Source organism: Sebastes umbrosus, chromosome 12 (genome assembly GCF_015220745.1).
Source record: "Sebastes umbrosus isolate fSebUmb1 chromosome 12, fSebUmb1.pri, whole genome shotgun sequence".
Taxonomy (NCBI): Eukaryota; Metazoa; Chordata; class Actinopteri; order Perciformes; family Sebastidae; genus Sebastes; species Sebastes umbrosus.
In genome coordinates, this window is record NC_051280.1 from 17,584,157 (window position 1) to 17,604,610 (window position 20,454).

General features: G+C 42.0%; 1 protein-coding gene across 4 annotated transcripts in view; it reads right to left on the reverse strand.

Moving 5' to 3' along the window:
- Positions 1-20,454, reverse strand: part of LOC119499010 (pre-B-cell leukemia transcription factor 1-like) — a 58,561-nt gene that overhangs the window by 11,362 nt on the left and 26,745 nt on the right. For 2 of the 4 annotated variants that reach the window (XM_037788193.1, XM_037788191.1), the window contains exons 3-7: positions 3,972-4,216; positions 3,534-3,590; positions 1,258-1,448; positions 843-978; positions 435-594 (exon numbers count right to left, since the gene is read on the reverse strand). In XM_037788193.1, coding sequence (XP_037644121.1) covers positions 435-594; positions 843-978; positions 1,258-1,448; positions 3,534-3,590; positions 3,972-4,216 — 789 coding nt within the window. The remainder of the gene's footprint in view (positions 1-434; positions 595-842; positions 979-1,257; positions 1,449-3,533; positions 3,591-3,971; positions 4,217-20,454) is intronic. The other 2 variants (XM_037788192.1, XM_037788194.1) reach the window with 1 other exon arrangement.

Genomic DNA, 20,454 nt, shown 5'->3' on the forward strand with positions numbered 1-20,454 from the left:
AGTCTCTATATGACAAAAGACTCCGCTTTGCCCTCTGAGCAGCTTAATGGCATGCACGGGGGTCAACCGGACAAGAGGCAGGAAAAATTAACGTCCACAAGACCAAGAGGTCAATAACAGAGACGGAGAGAGAGAAAGACGGAGAGAGAGAGAGAGAGAGTGGGAGAGAAAATGAGACAGACGAGAGAAAAAATGTAACAAGAAGAGCAAGAAAGCCACATTATATTACTGGGTGAGTTAAGGAGAAGAGGGACCTTCTGTTAGTCTGAATGAAAAAGCACCAGAGACTGAATTCTTGAGTTGGGGCTCAGGTGAGAGGAATGAGAACATTATGCATCTATCTGCTCTGGTATAAAAATAAATTCTTCTCTCTATAGAGCTTCTTTTAATATAATCCAGTGGTTTTGTGGTCAGTTTGTGATTCAGCTGCTCACCTGCTGAGTTGGGAGTTGATGGGGAGTTTGCCTGGCTGCCTTGAGCAGACACACTGGTTGCACTGACTGCGGTCCTCGCTGCGTACATGTTGGCCTCTTCTTGGAACTTGCCGATGTTTTTCTTGTATCGGATTCTCTTGTTCCCGAACCAGTTTGATACCTGTTAAAATAGCAATGACAAGATACAGTCGCTGAGTTATAACAAATTTAAGATGATAAATATGAGAACAAATCAAAGGAATGAATTTGGTAACATTTTACTTGCAGAATATTGATACTTATTGTCTAAACCCTGGATTATTCTTCCTGCACCAGTTAGCTCACCATCTTCTATGGCTGCTGTGACTTATGTGTGATTATTTTTGACCACACAATCTAAAAGTAGATAACTCAGTTTATTCTGGTTACCTGTGACACTGTGATGCTGCATTTCTTGGCCAGCTCTTCTTTGGCCTCCTCGCTGGGATAGGGGTTACTGAGGTGGGAGTAGAAGTACTCGTTTAGGATCTCTGTCGCCTGTTTGTTGAAGTTCCTCCTCTTTCGTCTGGACAGACAGCAAGAAAGGAGACAGAGTAGAAATAAATAAAGAAATACTTGTTAAACAAATTTCATTCTTCATTTGCACCTTCATTTAAACCAGGATAGTGTAGTTTGTCTGAATAGTGCTGACACATTAAAGAATGGTAATTAAAAGCTGTTAAAACGCATTTAGAATCTGTCTGACCAGTGGCAACAAAAATACATAAACCTGTTTTAAGCACAATGTATGAAAACCAAAGGATAATTTTGTTAGATTTCGTTGCCCACAGGGACACACACAGACCTGGCATCGAGGAAGCGCGAGCGCAGGATCATGACGGCCTCGCAGGTGCTCTGTTTCAGCTGCATCTGGATGGAGCTGAATTTGCGGTGGATGATGCTGACCATGCGCTCGATCTCTTTGGGCGAGATGGGTCGTGTGCGAGACTGCTCCCTCAGCAGGTTCATCACATGGGTGGTGAACTCATTGCACGCCTGGATGCACAGACAGACAGGATTCATAAAAAGAAGAACTATCGTGGAGGCTCAACAGCTTCAGACAGAACAAAAAGGGTGAAATTGGATTCTGGAGAGGCTGCACCTTCACTGCTGGGCCTTGGCCTCGTAGAAGCAGACAGTGTAACAGCAGCGGCGTTAGAGGTAATAAGAATAGTGTGAATTAAAGCAGCAGACACCGCGCGATGTTTCACGCCAAACAAGTGTAGCAGCGGAGTCGTACAGTGGCGGCAGCGAGACTCGCGGTGCTCTGAATATTAAAAAGACTTCTCTTCAATGGGAGAGAAAATGTGACAAGTGAAGAGAAATCTAAAATGACAGCGAGCTTTCAGTCCCGTTAACGTTCAAGAGGTTTAAACTGTCTCCCTCTCTTTTCACTCCATCTTTCAGTCTACCTCGTTCTGTCTCTGTCTGAATCAGTCACTGGATATGACTGCATTCAGAGTCAAGGTGTCTGTTGCTTGTCAACACCGGGGTTACGTCAGTCAAAGTGATGCACCGAGCAGCCGTTCTGCTTGCACACACACGCCAGACACTACTCACTCATACGCGCGCGAAGGTGTACGTAGCGCGGTGACACACAAATGCTCAGGTGTGTATTGACTGCGACAGTTAGCGATGACTAGCCTTCCTCGGAGAAGATGACAAACCCGGGACGCTTTGACTTCCGAGGGAATGACAAGACGTTACAGTCTTTGGAAGAGAGCTGGTGTGTGACTGACATAATGGCTGCTCGCCTGCTGAAGATAACATCTCTGAAAGCTTGGCTCGTCATGAGTTGGCCTGTGAGAGCTGATTTCAAGAGCATTACACTTCGTTAAAATATCTCATCCGTCACTTATACCAACTCATTCCTATTTCGGTTTTTCCAGCATGCATTGGACAAAGGACAAGGAAAAAGACTTGGACACAATGCCAAAAAACAATCTCACATTCTTAACGTGTAATTTAGAGTCTTCAATTTATCTCAGCTACATGTTTTTTCACCATATAAGGATACACAGGAACTTAAGGGGAAATCTCCATATACAACGGATACATGCCAAGGCTCAATCCCTCATTATTTTTCTTGCATTTTTACTAGGGCTGTCAATCGATTAAAATATGTAATTGCGATTAATCGCATGATGGTCCATAGTTAATCACGATTCATCATAAATCAATCTCACATTTTTTATCCATTCAAAATGTACATTAAAGAGAGTTTTGTCAAGTATTTAATACTCTTATCAACATGGGAGTGGGCAAATATGCTTTCTTTATGCAAATGTATGTATATATTTATTATTAGAAATAACTTAACAACACAAAACAATTGCAAATATTGTCCAGAAACCCTCACAGGTACTGCATTTAGCATTAAAAGATATGCTCAAATCATAACATGGCAAACTCAAGCCCAACAGGCAACAACAGCTGTCAGTGTGTCAGTGTGCTGACTTGACTTTGACTTGCCCCAAACTGCATGTGATTATCATAAAGTGGGCATGTCTGTAAAGGGGAGACTCGTGGGTATCCATAGAACCCATTTTCATTCACATATCTTGAGGTCAGAGGTCAAGGGACCCCTTCGAAAATGGCCATGCCAGTTTTTCCTCGCCAAAATGTAGCGTAAGTTTGGAGCGTTATTTATCCTCCTTCACGACAAGCTTGTATGACCTGGTTAGTACCGATGGATTTCTTAGGTTTTCTAGTGTCATATGTTGTCAGTACCTCAACTCTAGCTCTAAAATTGTCCACTACAACCTAAAAATCACAAGTTGGGTTAATGCGTTAAAGAAATGAATGACGCTAAAACAAATTTGCGTTAACGCGTTATTATCGCGTTAACTTTGACAGCCCTAATTTATGATTTTTTTTGTTATCCTAGAAGAGAAAACGTTCTTTTTGCTTGCTCCTCTCTGCAGGGAGAGGTCAGAGGTCAGGTAAACTATGTGTCACCACTACATCTTTTGTCCCCCATGAAGAAGACCTTAAACATGTTTGCAATTGAATTACGTCAAGCCACACATTTGTGCATGTCAACAATGTAACATTATTATTATAAAGATTAAAATCACTGACATTTTTTTTTAAGTTTTGCCTCTGTCCATATCCACCACCAGTCGAGACGATGTCCAACTTTTTCAGTAGTTGCACATTTAAACAGAAAAGAGAGATTTAAAATTACAACACATCCTGTAGTCGTCACCTGAGTAGTGGGAGGATTTTGGAGGAGGAGAGAACATTGATATGAACTTTCTGTCAAAAAACAATGAAACAGACTATTGCTGAAAAAAGGTGGAGGTACAACAGGGGATTCCCTCCAAGTAAGGACATTTAAAACAGTGCCTGGGGGGGTTGAATTAAGGCTTAGCGGGTGAATGAAGTCTATTGTGTGGTAAATGGGAATCCCACCAATGCACTTTCATATTTACTGATAAAATACTTACATGACAATGTCAATATGTGTTACAAGAAGCTAAATAATTGAGCAGCTGAGAAAACACTCTTCCTCCCCACCTGTTCATATTTCTCCAGCTCCGTGTGGTAAATTTGTCGGATCTGAGACAGCTTGGCCCGGTAGTCGGAGTGTTCTGCAGAGTTGTCGGCACCGACGCCGCCAACGGCTGCCGCGGCGGCCGCTGCAGCTGCCGACCCGCCGCCTTTCTCCGGCCCGGCCACGCCCTCCGCCAGCAGCATGTTGTCCAGTCGCATCAGCTGAGGATCCGGGGGCTCCTCCTCCTGGGCACCACGGATACTGAGCACTGTGGAGGGAGAAGAAGGATATGATATCAAACTGTCCTATTCACATGGATGTTCAAAATGACTGAGTGGCAAGGTATAAGACTTCTGCTATGACGGAGAACAAGTCTTAACTCCAGCAAGTGAACTCCCTGAAATATGGCCATTGATTTAATAGTTCAAAGTCTGTGCCATAAAACCCTGCAGCCGCACAGAGGCTGGACCATAAAACTATCATTTCATCGATTCTGACTATCATTTCATGTAAAAAAAAAAAAGAATTAACGCAGCCTTCCACCAGAGTTCATCTTCCATTTCTCTCCTTATGTTCCGGCTATGTTTAGTTTCTGGCTGATGGCTTTATTATCTTGTCAGATGCTATCTAAACAACAACAAAAAAAGTAATAACACACATTAGACACAGTATACTAATGCAAAGACACCTGGCTCAAATAAATCAGATAAAATCAAATAGTTCCAACGCTAGAAGAAGATGTACGAATTGAAAATATGGAAATGGAAAAGAGTATAGTGAAGATAAAAGGTTCAAAATTCATTATCATTTTATGTGTGATCATTAAAGTCAATTATTTTAACACTCTGAGAACATTTTTCTCATCTCAGCATCAAACTGGATGTGCAGTTACTTTGGATCGCTTCTCCCAATATCATACAATTAACTACTAAATCACCATACACACCCGGATTCACAGTGTTTTCATTTTCATTAAGCACGACTTAAAGGATGATTTTACGACGGACACTGAGGTCTGTTTACACACTTTGTTTGGGGGGTTTGAACCTGCACGTATTCACACACCTACAGGCGCTCAGCTCTCAACTGACACTCAGCTCCCGTGGCGTGGAGAGTGGAGTGTAAACACAACAGAGACAGGCCTGCTGAGACAGACATGCACAAACAATAATGTGCACATAAACGAATGCAGTCTTGCACACCCAGATATTCTGAAAAAGATATGTGACACAGTATCAATGATGCTATTTTTAACTATGTCCAAGAGTATAAAACATACAGGTGTTTCAGCATGAATTTCTATTTAAACATCAGCTGCACTGCCCTGCCTCTTTCTGCCACCAGAAGGCTCCCTCGGTAAAGCAGCGGAGCGTCCTGCTTTTCTCAGAGGTGCTGAAAACAGCCGACCAGGTGCAGCCCTCCATTCCAGCCACTGTCTTCAAGGACAAAGACAAAGCTCACGCTGCCACAACATTTTTCATACGCGCTTTAATCCACGCATCTATCAAAAATGTTTCAGGAGGACGATCTAATACTACACCCTGTATGTCTCCTCCGTGATGACTGTAGACAGTGAGGGCAAATGACAGGTTGTGTGGCAGAGCGGTGAAGCCGTATCGTAGCCCACAGTCACAGCGACGGCTCTTTTGTAATGAGGATGTAAGGTTGAGTCGCCCTGTGACCTTTCTCGCAAGCAGGGGGTCCAGATGGATTCCCGGGGCCGCACGGGGAGCTTGTCTACTCCTGGTCCTCCTCTTTTCAACATCCCCCCCCCCCCCACCCCCATCCTCCTCCTCCTCTTTCCTTCCCTCTCTTTTCCTCCTCCAGCAATAACATCATCCATTCCCATCAGCTCCAACACGTGAGCAAGCTCAGCTCAAGAGGCAAATGTCAATGGCTATCAGACGGCTGGAAAAGGTCAGGAGTTCAGATGGGGAGCAGACGCATGTGTGTGTGCGTGGGCGCGTGTGTGCACATGTGCTGGTGGATGAGTACGTGGATATTTTTCATGTGAATCACACCAGCGGGAAATTATAACACTCGCCAATTTAATTCTGACAAAATAGTGGCACATCCCAACCAGAGGGGGAATCTAATGAGCCTAAGAGTGATTTATTCATTCCCTCCAAGTCCCCGAGTGCACAACTAAAAGCATGAAATGGATTAAATAAATACAATTAATAAGGAAAATCAAACAATTCACTGTGCGGTGGCATAATTACCCTAACCACAGCCATCAGCTTTATTTATTTCTGTTCAGTAATAGCAATGAAATCGATTAGACCTCAATGCCAGTCGGAGTGCTCGTTGTGAACTCTGCAACCATGGACTATACATTAACATAATCACCTGACAGAGAGAAGGGCCCTCTATTACAATACATCACATGCTCCCAACACCAAAAACCTTTTATACACACTTTCAAGCAACAAAGGGATGGAGTCCATACTGCTCTGCGATTCCCTTATATTCCACGGACAGACACAGATTCGTATCTATAAAAGGAAGATGGCCATCATCTCATCTTGATCATTACCGACAGACTTAATTGAACAATGAGAGGACACAATTCCCCCTCTCTGTCGCTTCCTACCTCCCTCCCTCCCTCCCTCCCTCCTTCCTCCTCTCCTTTGTGCACGCTCTTGTATAATTCCTTCCCTGAGATGTGGGGCACTAAACCCAAAAAGGCAAGGCATAAAAAATGAATACGCATCATAAACAATTCCCGAGCCCCTTCCTGAATAATGAATGGAATTCTAAGAATAAGCCTTTGTTTTGGTTATTGACTAAATTAATTTCTGCTGTTTTACTTCCTTAAGGGCTGGCTCATACCCATCGCCACACTGCCTGCTGTTTGCAGACAACAGGAGTGTAAATAAACATGACGATTAAGCCACCCACTCATACGGGGGGAATCAAGGTGCACGCACACACAAACGCACGACACAATGCATGACTGTAAGCACACACACAGGAAAAATACGCAGCTATGCACATTGGCAGACGACCCTAAGCACCCAGCCTGGCGCCCTGCGAGTGCTTTTAAATGAAAACATGCTTAATTAATGATGTTGAAGTATTCTGTCACAATTAGGAAGATTTACGGTCAAACAAGGCAGGAGCGATGTCCCTGACAGCCATGATGAAAGTTTACCCTTCTTGCCTCTGACTGGCAGCTAGCAGCCAACGCTGGACTGGATCCATTTCCCATCAATACAGTAATGCAATACACTCCGCAGCACTGTAGTGTGTGTGTGTGTGTATGTATGTGTGTGTCCTTCCTTGCCTAGCGCTTGTCCACATCACATGACCCCAGAGAGGGGCAGGCAGTGGCTGTGCTCCGTATTGATTGTGTGGGCACACGTCATCTAGGGTTTCAGCAGTTAATAAATCAGGCCTGCTCCTGACACAACCGTGTATGTGTGTGTGTGTGTGTGTGTGTGTGTGGGCCTGTCACAGACCAGTCAGCAGGAGTGAAAGCGACAGCCACATGATAATGTAACATCACCACCATTCATCCCTGCCACACAGCATTCTGAGACAAAACAACAACAACCTAGGAACCTGAAAAAAAAGGCAGCGTGATTTACAGCAGACATGACAAGTATCACTAATACAAATCCTCCTCCTCCCCACCGCTTCAAGGAGTTGAGCATCCTGCTCTCATCTGCATGTGATGCAAGCCCAATAAAGCAGTCTTCATGAGACGCGGCAGCACGTATTTCATGTACTGACCCACACACACAGAGGTAAACTACAGTGCTAAGCAATGCTATTATCATTACTGAGAACACTAAATGAATATTATGTTACATTACATCTAATTTACTGTATATGTGGTCATTTCTACTGAATTGAATCTGGGCTTTAATAAAGAAAGGGCAATCATTATGGAATTACTAATCATACCTCACAATAAAGTCTATGCCATGAAAACAATTGCTGTAATCTAAACCTTGTGTTATTAAAATAGTCTTAAAATGTTCTTTTGTGTAACTGTAACTGAAAGCTAGATTTGTGGTCTATCCATGAACTCACGGGAAACTTTCTAAGGCCCATAATCATCCCCAGATAACAGGAAGCTGTTAAAAGAATGCCCCACCATCTTAGCATTGCACTCTTAATATTATCATAATATTGTCAGACTCATGACGGACAGTTAAAAACAAAAGGGTAAAAATTGATGCAGCAGAACCAGAGATATCGTCTGCATCCGAAATTGCATACTATGCACCACATCTTAATATGTGTACTATCGTTCAACATGCTTTTGTGTGAATAAACAGTAACGTTAAACTGAGCAGTAATTTACGTAATCAGTTCCTGAGCCTCCTTACCGATTGGACATGTGTAACCATGGTAACCTGTGACAACCTCATGTGACCAAAACGGCGATTTGTGAGAATCAAAGTCTGAGTTAATTAAAAAATATGTTACGCCTAGCTAAATGAAATCTTTGATGTTACAGGGCTGTCCATCAACATCTGTTATGAACATTGTCATTACTACCACATTGCATTGTGGGATATTTATGCCACCGTAGTGTTCAGCATTGATTACTGTAATATTTCACCAGAAATAGTATGCAACTCGTGTACTATTGGTTTTGAACTAAGGTTTCGGACATACTAAAATATCTAAATAGCATGTTAGTATGGAATTTCGGACGCAACCATCATGTTTTTAATGCCATACCTTCTCCTTCCTCGTCAAGACCTGGCACCTAAATTATCTACATTGCAACTCAAGCACTAACAGCTCGGTTGGAGATTCGGGTGCCTTATGTTAGTAGCGGCTAATGTAGAATCGAGCCGCTAGCCTCAAGCAGAGATGAGGAACTCCAGAGATCTGGTTACCACCAGATTATTTTTATGTTAATTTCAAACTTGTAGTCTTCAGCCCAAACTGACGCTGGCTCAAGTGACATCACTTGAGTCGGACAATTTATGCCTTGAGTTCGGCATTTTGGCCGCCGCCATCTCGGTTTTTGGCTGTCGCCATCTTGGCTTTTTGCAACCAGAAGTGACATGAGAGGGTGGAGCTAAGTACAACCGAACACTGAATATTACATTTTTAGGCGACCATAATGTTATAATAAACTTTCATGAACTCGAAACACACTGTGAAAGGCTTAAAGTTATAAAACGAAAACACGGACAACTCCCAGACAGGACAACGCCGTGGTAGCGACCTGTCAATCACAAGGTAGCCACGCCCTAAAGCATACCCTGCTTTATGGTCTATTTGACTATAAATGGGACCATAATTTACTAAATGAACATCATGCTGTATTGAAGAAGACTTGAAACTAGTGATTGAGACCATAAACTCATGTTTACAATGTTTACTGAGGTAATAAATCAAGTGAGAAGCAGGGTCTTTTTCTCATAGACTTCTATACAAGCAGACTTATTTTTGCAACCAGAGGAGTCGCCCCCTGCTGGCTGTTAGAAAGAATGCAAGTTTAAGACACTTCAGCATTGGCTTCACTTTTCAAACCCTGAGGTTGCCCACTGATCAGACTTCTCACATGCTGCCTCTGGATGTGTAAAGTCAGTGTTCACCCTTAAAATGTTGTCCAAACCAAACACAAGCAGTCGAACAAGGGCTTTGCCTAAATAAAATAGTTGGCTAAAGTAAGATTTTTTGCAATACTTGGTGCTACAGACAGATTTCAGTCGGTACTAAAAAGGTATTGAGGTTCAAAACCCAGCCCTATCAATAAAGCAATCATCATAAAACGCAGCATTGTGCCATATTTCATATACTGCCTCACATAGTAGAGGTAAACTACAGTGCTCAGCAATGCTATTATCATTATTGACATTATATCCAATTTACTGTACATGTGGTCATTTCTACTAAATTGAATCTGGGCTGTTATGAGAAAAGGACAATCATTATGAAATTACTAATCATAGCTTAAGTCTATGCAATTACAAATATTGTTATAATCTAAATACTGTTGTTTAAATAGTGGTAAAATGTAAGCTGAAAGCTAGATTTGTGTTCTATCCGTGAACTCACGGGAAACTTTCTCAGGCCCAAAATGTTCTCTCCATCACCAGATAATAGGAATCTGTACAACCTCAGTACACAAGGGCATAGTCATAAAGTACCTCTAAAACAGCTTTATGTTTTATCAGCCATCTCGAGTATCATGTGCAGAAAGGGGGCAGAGCCAGGGTGTTGTATGTGACACTGGGTGTGGGGGGGATGGTGGATACCAAGGACAAGGAAAAAACACCAAAGAAATACTGGAGGGACAGGCCGAGGCGAGGAGATGTGGATGGCACAGGCAAGGAGGGAAGAGAGTGATGGAGGGAAAATGAAAGGTGAAAAATAGAAATGGAATAGGGAAGCGAGGTGTCAATTAAAAAAATGAACCCCAGTGCATTTGGGAGGTGACAGCTGGTGGGAGACGAGCTGACAGGCGTCACATTAGGCGGATTTGGTGGCCGCTCCCCTCATCCCCTCCTTTTTTTTTTCTCCTCTCCCTCTGTCTCTCTGCCTCGCTTTCTCCACTGGCGATCGGTAGTTTCTCATGCGGCAGCGGTGGCGGCAGCAAGCGAGGCAAGAACTCAGCTTGGTGTTTTTCAGAACAAGTTCCCCCTGCAGCTACTCCTAATAACGGTAATTATCGTCATCATCTGAGGCTTAAGCAGGCCAGTTTGAGGCCTGAGGGGCTGGCCTGATAATGAGGCAGCCAGCGCCAGAGGAGAAGACCATTCAGAGCACCGCCCTGCCACCAACGCAGAGCACCCCCATTTAAAAGCCTTCATTAAAATAATTCATTATTCAAAATAGGCAATACATTAGCCCCCTGGCTGTCAGTCTTTCTTAAGGTGTCTTAAAATATATATATTCTTGATTGAATCAAACTCATGCTCAGCCCATGCAGTTTTAACAGCTCCAGGCTGCACTGGAAACCGCCGTGGCTGAGAAGCTGAGGACAAGTCACGAGCTCGTGGAGCAGCGATCTGCACAGTCGGCCTTCAAGAGAGACAAAGACATCTATGGAGAGAGGAGCATGCACGGTAAAAGACAAAGTAAACACTAACTCTTTGTTAAAGCTTCGGCAGGGCTTGGTAACATTTAAAAACAATTTTAGGCAATAAAGGTTCCCTGAATTCAAACCTGGGATGTTGCCACTTGAGACTGTCCTCCCAAGAAGAACGACAGTATCAGACGTTTCAGCAAGTGCCCCAAAATGACCAAAATACGTTTACTTTCAAGTGACAAAGCTCTCTATCGGCCGCAGTAACTATGACAGGAGCAAAGGAGGAAGTCAGGAGGTCGGGGTGAATGGATGGGTCAACAAAACGCCATACTTTAAAGTGAGACTGCTATTTGTTTCTCGTTTCCAACCGCGAGTCAACACACTAACCTTAGCGAAGCGGTCATTTTAACCAAAACCATAATGTTTCCGTAACCTTAACAAAGTCTTTATTTTATTTGCTATTTCCCCAACACTAACCAAGTCGTTTTTGTGCTTCAACCTAACCAGATATTAACCGTAGCGTTGTCACATCATAAAACTGATTTATAGTAATTTGCAACAGTTCTGGAGGGCTCAGACGAATAATTTCATCCAGCCAATTGATCAGAAACTGCTTCCATGGTTTGTTAGAACTTGGACAAACAACGTATTTTGCTCTGTATGAAGGCCGGTTTTCACTCTGCCTTTCAGTGTGGCCGTTGGGGACACATTTGCCTTCTGATATGACGGGACGAACACGTCATATGTTAATATAATATGTTATAACGCCACTTGTTTCAAGTGTCAGCAAATTTTTCGATACCTGACAGTTTTCTATTCTAGATTTTACGCACACATTTCAGTCAGTACTCAACGAGTATTACGGTTACGCAACCCAAAGTCAGGGAGGTTAACATTAGTAGTATTTAGTCTATATGCTATAAAAACACATGAAAATGTCACAAATTACTGCAGACAATCCAACCAAGATTTCAAGAAAGGGACAGTGTGTAGGATTTTGCGGCATCTAGTGGTGTGGTTGCAGATTGCAACCAACTGAGTACCCCTCCTTTCACTCCTCCCTTTCCAAAACTGTGGTAACGTGAGCCGCTGAGTGGAAAACCGTGGTAACGCCGTTCGCCTCACTCGGGAGCAACATAAGTCAGACGGCGGCTGGAAGTACCACGGTTTTGCACTCACTTTACCGCAGTTTCACAAATGTGTACTACGGTGGCCTTCACATAACGTAACAACATGAAAGGTCGATTCTTAGTTTCAGGTGATTATACACTAATGAAAACATAGTTATTAATATTATATTCCATTTCTGCTAATAGATCTTCTGAAATGTTACACACTGTTCTTTTAATATATCAAATTTGTCAGCAAATAAATGCCAGCGTCTGATCAAATGACAGCCAGCATAGTAATGCTGTCCTGGGCAACAGTTGGTGAGGAGGTGACGTGTGAAGCGCTGGGAGCCAGGAGGAGATGGTCCATGACAGTTAGTGTCCTGCCCTAACTGTTGCCCTACAAGCCCTCCCCACGCACCAGGACAAGACATGAAACAAGAGGTCCGGTAACACAATCCTCCTCAAGTCCCCGTGGTGTGTGTTCCTGTGCATGGCACATTTCATAAGGCTCCGCTCTTTGACTGGTGATGAGTTTATGCGAAGGTAATTAACAGTAATTAATCCTTAATTACAGCAATTAGCAGAGTCGCAGTAAATTAAGCCACATCTGGAGGCATGGAGCAGGGGCTAGACAAGCAAGGGTGGGCTTTTTGACAAGGGGGAGATGCAGAGACCACGTGACAGAGATTGTTTAGGTCTACCTGGGATGTCCGGGTTGTCCATCCCTGCTCCAGGCCGGCTGCTGGGAGCCGTGATACACGGTGTGATCTCAGAGGTGGCTGATGGGGCAGGGTCTGATGAACACGGAGGGCTGAGAGAGGAGGTTCATTTCTGAACAAGATTGTTTCATCTCAGCGAGAAAGGCTCCCTTAAGCTACCACGCAAGGACACCCACCATATGGCCGCTCATAGACAATAGTGCTGGTGGTTTTGCTTCGCCGTGCTCGGCTTCACTCGACAACATGTGAACATGCATTTTACACAACGGCGCTAAGATAGCAAACCTGGCTCGCAGTTTCTGGAAGAGCAGAATTACACCCACTATGTCCAGGATAAAATACAGAGAGGAAAAACACACAGCAACGCTGCTGGTTCATTATTATTAGAGTCCATTCAGAGTCACATGGTTCAGTCTGTACTATACTCTACTATTAAAAAAGATCCTGAGTGGTTACTTAGATTATCCCATGATGCATTTTATCTCCAGTGGGAGCAATGTCTTCCATGATGACAATGCTCCTCTCCATAAAGCACAAGTGGTCACTGAGTGCTTTGAATGGCATGATAATGCTGTTAGCCATATGCCAATGCCTCTTCTGTAAATAGATATGATCCGATTGTCTATTCTATATATAGATACGATCCAAACTGAGCCTCTACGTATATACACTATCTGTGCATCTCAGGTCAAGTAAGTGTTACATCAGAAATATCCTCCCAGATGAATAATATGAATTGACAGGTAAGGTCAGCTGTGATATTCCTGAGCTGTTGACTTTACAATTCCAATATTTCCAATATTTTGGAGACAAGCTGAAGGATTTTCTGGGTTGGATCACACACTTTAGCTCCCCTCATGGCTGTCATACAGCAGGAGCCCTGAAGCTTTCCACAAGTTCAGATCACACTCCAACTAAACTACAAAGGACACTTCTGTTGTCCCATGACAAACCACGGAAAAGCTAAAAATATCAGCATACAGCGTCAGTGTGGTGGGTCTTGCAGAATGATTCAGAGATTGAAATTGCAGCAGGGAATGTTTTTAATCATTGATTAATCTCACAATATTTTGTTTGATTATTCAATTCACTGTTTAGTCCAGGGGGGGCTGCAGCGAACAATTATTTTCAGTATCGACCAATCTGCAGATTATTCTCTCAACCGATTGATTGCTTTGTCTATAAAATGCCTGAAATTATGAGCATTGTTTGCTGTTTTCTATGTGATGCATTTAAACTGCTTATTTTATCTGACCGAAAGTCCAAAACAGCAAGATATTATAGGAACAATATGTAGGACTGACAGCTAGCGTATAAAATGGGTAACAGCAGTCCAAATTCAAAACACTGGAGCCGTCGCCAGTCTGCTCTTCCGGTGCGACTGATAGCAAATAGTGCAAGTTTTTGCAATTTGAGGGTTACCTTCTAGACACGACCAAGTTAGCATCTGGCCACCAGTAGTTGAAATCACTTCACCGGCTGTGTGTCTCAAATATTCGCTACCTCGATAACCCAGCTGCACACGGACCACAGAGAGGTGTGCCGAGGCTTTTCAATTCAGGTAGAATCTAACATTAATGTTATCTTTGTTGATCCAGTTAATTTGCTTGCTTCCCATGGCTGCAGACGGTTGCGTGCAAGTTTGTTTCCTATGTTGCAACGGGACGTTGAAATGGGCAGCGGACGGGATCACACCGGCCAAAACAAAAACAGACGTTCCGGACCGGAAAGGAAATTTCAAAGGAGCCGAGCATGTTTCCTAAATCTCTGATGACATATCATGGTCATTTTATGATTTATTACAGTAAATATATTACATATTGGTCCTTTGAGTTTGTGATCATATATGACACAGAAAAGTATCAAGATTCAAGATTCAAGATTCAAGATGTTTATTGTCACGCCGGTTGTACAGATACAAACGTGTGAAATACTTTTTGCTGGGAAGCTCCATTAAAATAATAAGTTATATTACATTTACATTACAATTATAAAGGAAATACTTTGTACAAGGGCATATTAAGAACATATATATTAAGAATATATACAGTATATACAGTATAAGATATATTTTTGTGTAAGAATGTGTCGAATGAATTATCGATTTAAAAGTCTGATCAAATCCTCATATTTGAGAAGCTGGAACCAGCAAATGTTTGGCACTTTCAGCTGCTGATAATTTTTCTTTCGATCAACTCATCGATTAATTGACTAATAATTTCAGCTCTAGTTAAGTCCAAAACACAAAGATCTGTTTGTAATTACACAAAGTGGAGAAAAAAAAACAAATCCTCACATATCAGTCAAATGTTTGGCATTTATTTTACTTGATCATTAAGTTAAATAATTAATCAATTAATCAAGTATGTTTGCAGATGGTTGAAAGACTGCAATTTGTCATGTTGTGTGTAGTCATGTACTGAACATCAAGTCAAAAGTGCCCCTAACTTCAGCACAAAGCACTGCATCAGCCTAGAATCTGGCAGGTGGACCGATGCCATCCAAATGTTAGATAGGCTTTGAGGGCCCATTAATATTGTAACACTTGAGAGATTTGCTCCAGCAGGAAATCTAGTCTCTCCATGCATTTATCAGGGAGCTTCCCATCAAGTCAGACCGGCCTTGTTTTGCTGTGTGTGCAGATTGTTTGGACGCTGTCACGGCTACGGAAATCCCTGCGAGGTTTACTGTTTGGCCGAGGCCCGGTGCTCAAAACACTGGCGATGCTTAGTGTGCCCCTAGCTGTCAGGAGAGCAAAACAATGTGAGGGATCACTGTCCGTTAGTGAGACCAGCTCACATTCATACACACACACACACATATTTATTTTCAACATGCTCGGTGTACCAGATAGGTGATGGATTGTTATGGATAAAAATGCCAGAAATGATTTTGCACAAATAAAACAGAGCACTTAAAAGACAAATAAAGGTAGGTCACTATTGAAACTGTCCTAATGCAGAAATGAAGCAAATAATATTTGACTAATGTTTGCTATGAGAAGCTGCAGCATCTGAACTCATGAGGACAAAAGCAAAAGTTCACGGTGATGCTGCATGTGTGTGTTGAAAGGGGTCAACTTGGGACGAAGGTTTAGAGCTGTAACAATGAATATGACAATGCAATGCCTGTAGGCAGAGAGAGAGAGAGAGACATAGAGAAACACAGAGGCAGAGAGAGAGTGTGTGTTTACAGCAGAGGTAGTGGTCCAGGCAGTCTAAGTGGCCTGGCTGGCAGGCCTACCACACCACTAGCGGATAAAGCCTAGTCATTAATCACAGGCCTGTGGGATCGTCCCACTGTAGCAGAATACTGGGTCAGTGGGAGCTCCTGCTGTCAATCATATGTGTGTGTGAGTGGAGTGGGACTGTAAGCGGGGGAGTGTGTTTTTTGATGAGAATGTGTCATTTTGCCTCCAGCTATAAAAAGCACTATACAGCACTGAGGAATTAATGCATTAATGCAAACACCAGCGTGCAAGTGCTAGACGTCATTTACATGAAATGCACATCGAGTCATCCGTCGGGGATGAAAGCAGCATTTTCTGCCCTAAAAGCTGAAGTTTGATTTTAAAAAAGAACGACAACACCGCTGTCTGTAACGCAGCGTACTACTATACTATGCAGACAGCCCTGTGGCATCATCAGCACACGCCAGAAACACTAATATCCCATTCAAATAAGAGGGAGACGTGGGACTAACTGAACGCATATTCAACCGACGTTTGACCCATTTTGTTCATGCTTCTGTTACACTGTCATCACGGTTGAGTCTGCAGATGTAGTTCTATAGATTTTACTTCACAAAAGCACACGCTGACCGATTCAGACCAATGTGGGTTTGACCCGGGTCACTGTGTCGGCCTGAAAGGGCGATAAGGGAACTATCATCTGCCAAAGCACACCACACATGTGGCCATCACATCAAGTCTTTGGACTTTTATACACAAATATCAAAGCTGCTGAAACAGCCCAAAACTCAGGGTCAACAACACTGAAGTCTGACTGTATGATGTGTCTTTAATGACATGCTGTTCTCATAAATCCTTCTGCAGATGGTAGACATTTTGTTTATCCAACATGTGCTCATTTCCACCAGTCAGAAGACATGCAGCACTTGCATTGATGCTGTGGTCAGTGGTCAATATAGTGAAGTGCATAATGCAGACTGGTAAGGATGTACCTGTCCCACTGTGTTGAAAGATCAATAAAATATATACTATGTGTTCATAAAATGAAGTTAATGAAATGTGAAACCTCACATAAGATCAAACCGCAACAAATGAAATCACCTTAAATGTACTATAGTCCATGTTTAAACAGATGTTTTAGTCGAACATTAGTGTCGTCACAATAACCCATATTTCCCATATCACTGCAAACTGATTTAAATACACACAGAAAATGTTGACTATTTTCACTCAGTTTGTTCTGTTGGAAGAAGAAAAAGAAGAAGAGGAAGAAAATGAAAAAGAAGAAGATGGAGAAGAAGAGGAAGAAAATGAAAAAGAAGAAGATGAAGAAAATGAAAAAGAAGAAGATGGAGAAGAAGAGGAAGGAGAAGAAAACAAAAAAAGAAAATGAAGAAAAGAAGAAGTAGACGAAGACGAAGACGAAGAAGGAGAAGAAGAAGAAGAAGAAGAAGGAGGAGGAGGACGGTAACAGATAGAGTCGCAGTCTGCAGCAGAACATTCAACAGTCAGACAGCCGTAACCATGGAAACAGCGTCAAACGATCTATCAGGACTCCACTCAGTTCATTTTAACCACTTCACCAAACCGCTGCTGAGAGAAACATACAGAAGACTGCACGGCTGTGTCAAAAACGATGAACACCACCATTATGTTCCTGTATTGTTTAGGTTTAGGTGACGCTGTTTTGGTTTTAAAATACCTAATTTCTTCACACGCTTTCACACTTTTTAAAGAGAATAAATGTATGTTTGGTTATTACTTCTGTCTTCATAATTGAAATAATTATGAAATCAGTTTAGCACATTAGGACAAAGCTACAAATTCAAGACAAACACATTTTGAATAGTATATTTCCACTTGAATCATATCATGTCTTAAAAAAACTGATGTATTTCCAAAATTAAAAAAATATTATTTAGTGTCAAGAACTAAAGAAATGTAAAAGACACTGTAACATTGAGCAGATCCTTTCCTTTCCAACTGTACGTCACTTTGTTTAGATTTTTTTTGTCTGTTTTCTCAGTTTAAAATTAAACTTCAAAATTGTGTCACATGGAAGCACATTCAATAGTTTTGATCAGTCGTGTGGGGAGGTTTTTTAAATGCCCAAAATAAGTATAACAAACAAGTCAATATTGTGAACGTACACTATTATTATTTGTGGAAACGATAGTTTTACGTGTAATTGTGAAAACTATTTTGCACGATAACGTTACCTGTCAAAATGCTGCCAGGAATCTATTAAAGCGTATTTTTTTCTAGTTTGCGATGATATTTCAGTATTATCAGATATATAAATGAATTTAACTTTATATGATTCTGAAGTTCTCCACTTTCCGAACTGCAGCTCCACCGCCTCTCCTCCCGGCCCCCTGGGTGAGACAGCAGTCGTATTCTGTCGGTCAGCCTCTACACACACCTGCATCCCCAGCTGGACCTCTAATCCCCCCCCCTCTCCTCCCTCCCTCCCCCCCTGCTCTACAGCGCTCTACTCCCAGCTGCCTGGGCTATTTATAGGCCCTGTTTCATTTCCACACCTGCAGGGAGGCAGAGTTGTCACAGTGGGCCCACAGAGCCTCTCTGGAATACTGCATGGGAATGAAAATGCACCTTGCTGATGCAGAAACTTATTCTTGTCACTCTCTCCCCGCGGACTCGCATGATACTATTTTGTTGTGGATGTGCGGTGCAGTATGTGGTGCAAAGATAACACGTAAAGAGGAATCCGTGTAAATATGATTCCCCTGTGAGGAGTGTGAGGCGTATTGACATGGATTGCACTTTTTGAATAATCACGTGTGTGCAGTCACACACACACACACACACACACTCAGACAAACACCAGCTGGATATGTTATCAGCACATTTCCCCGCAATAGACTGTGTGGTTATAACTACTTTATGAACTTGATTAACTAGAGCCAGCGAGGTAATGCTAAGTAAGTGCAACAACACATAAAAGTTCCTATTTTCCTCCTACATTTTAGTTTTTTTTTTCCTGTCATGCTTTTCTCTCTGGATGTAGTGGGCTGAGGATCTAGTCAGCGGATTACATTATCAGTCTGACCTAGTTGCCAGCTATCTCCTGAGACCTGAGGAGCCAGGCTTTCTGCACAGCCTTCCGCTGCTACAACACGCACACTGTGTAACTTTAATTTATCAGGGGGAAGAGGAGGGAGAAATGTGACAGGTTGACAGTTCTCTTTGCCTGCCACTCCGAGCACTCCCTCTCCCCACAGTGTGCCGGTTAAGGGTCCTCGCCATGGAACAGTGCATTACCGAGAGTGACTTTTATTCAGCGTGCTAGAAACTCATCAGCAAGGTTGGAACCCTCTTATTAACGTGGACATTTGCGGCAAGACTAGCAGAGGATTGTGTGATTCAGGATGTGGGCAAGGAGCTGGATTTCAGTCGTTGTTTCTTGATTAAAATACAAAAAAAAAAGCAAATACTCTGTTGTTCATATTCCTCCAGTGGTGGAGGAAGCATTCAGATCATTCACCTAAATAAAAGTAGTAACACAACAGAGTAAAAATGATCAGTTACAAGTAGGGCTGTGTATTGGCAAGAATCTGGTGATACAATACGTATCATGATACAGAGGTTACGATTCAATATATCACGATATATTGCGATACTGTAAGCAAGGTGATATTTTGCGATTTTTTTTTATTATAAATCTAGGAAAACTGCCAGTGTAAAGAACACGCTACTATATGCATAAAACCGGAGTACATTTTTTTAACTTTTTTATGCAATGAGAACAGTGGGATCTGCATTTATTACAGTCTCTGCAACATCCAACATCATAGCACTACTTTGAGAGGGCACATCTCTTTGCCAATGAAATAAAGGATAGACTGAGTTAATCTTTGCATGTTTTGCAAATTCATAGTTTTTGATACAGTATCACAAAACATAATATCACGATACTCAATATTTTCTATATTTTCTTACACCTCTGGTTGCAAGTAAAAGTACAGTATTAGTAGCTAAATTAAGTTATTAATTAACTAGTTTTAATCTATGACTATACGTCATAGTTTATGAACTGATTACAGGTTTTGTGTTTAATACTTCAATCTGAAAGCTAGCTGATAAAGACATTTAGTGGACTAAAATATACAGTATTTCCCTCTAGAAGTGTAAATCACAAGTTTTCATCACGATACGATATTATATCGATTCTTTGGACAACGATATGATATTTGCTGATATCGCAAAGTCTGCCACAATATGATTTGATTCAATTCAGGGGCCTGCGATCGATATGAGATGATATCATATGCCCATTCAACAAAATCAACTACATTTATATCACATCAAAAAAACAATCAACTAAAACATGATTGAATTTTGTTACTGTGCTCTTCCAGACATTTAAATGAAAAACAATCCATTTTTATTTGTAAAAAAAAGAATAAATGTAAAGTTAGGAGTTCAAAATAAAGGCGTTTCTTAAAGATGACGATATGTATCAAT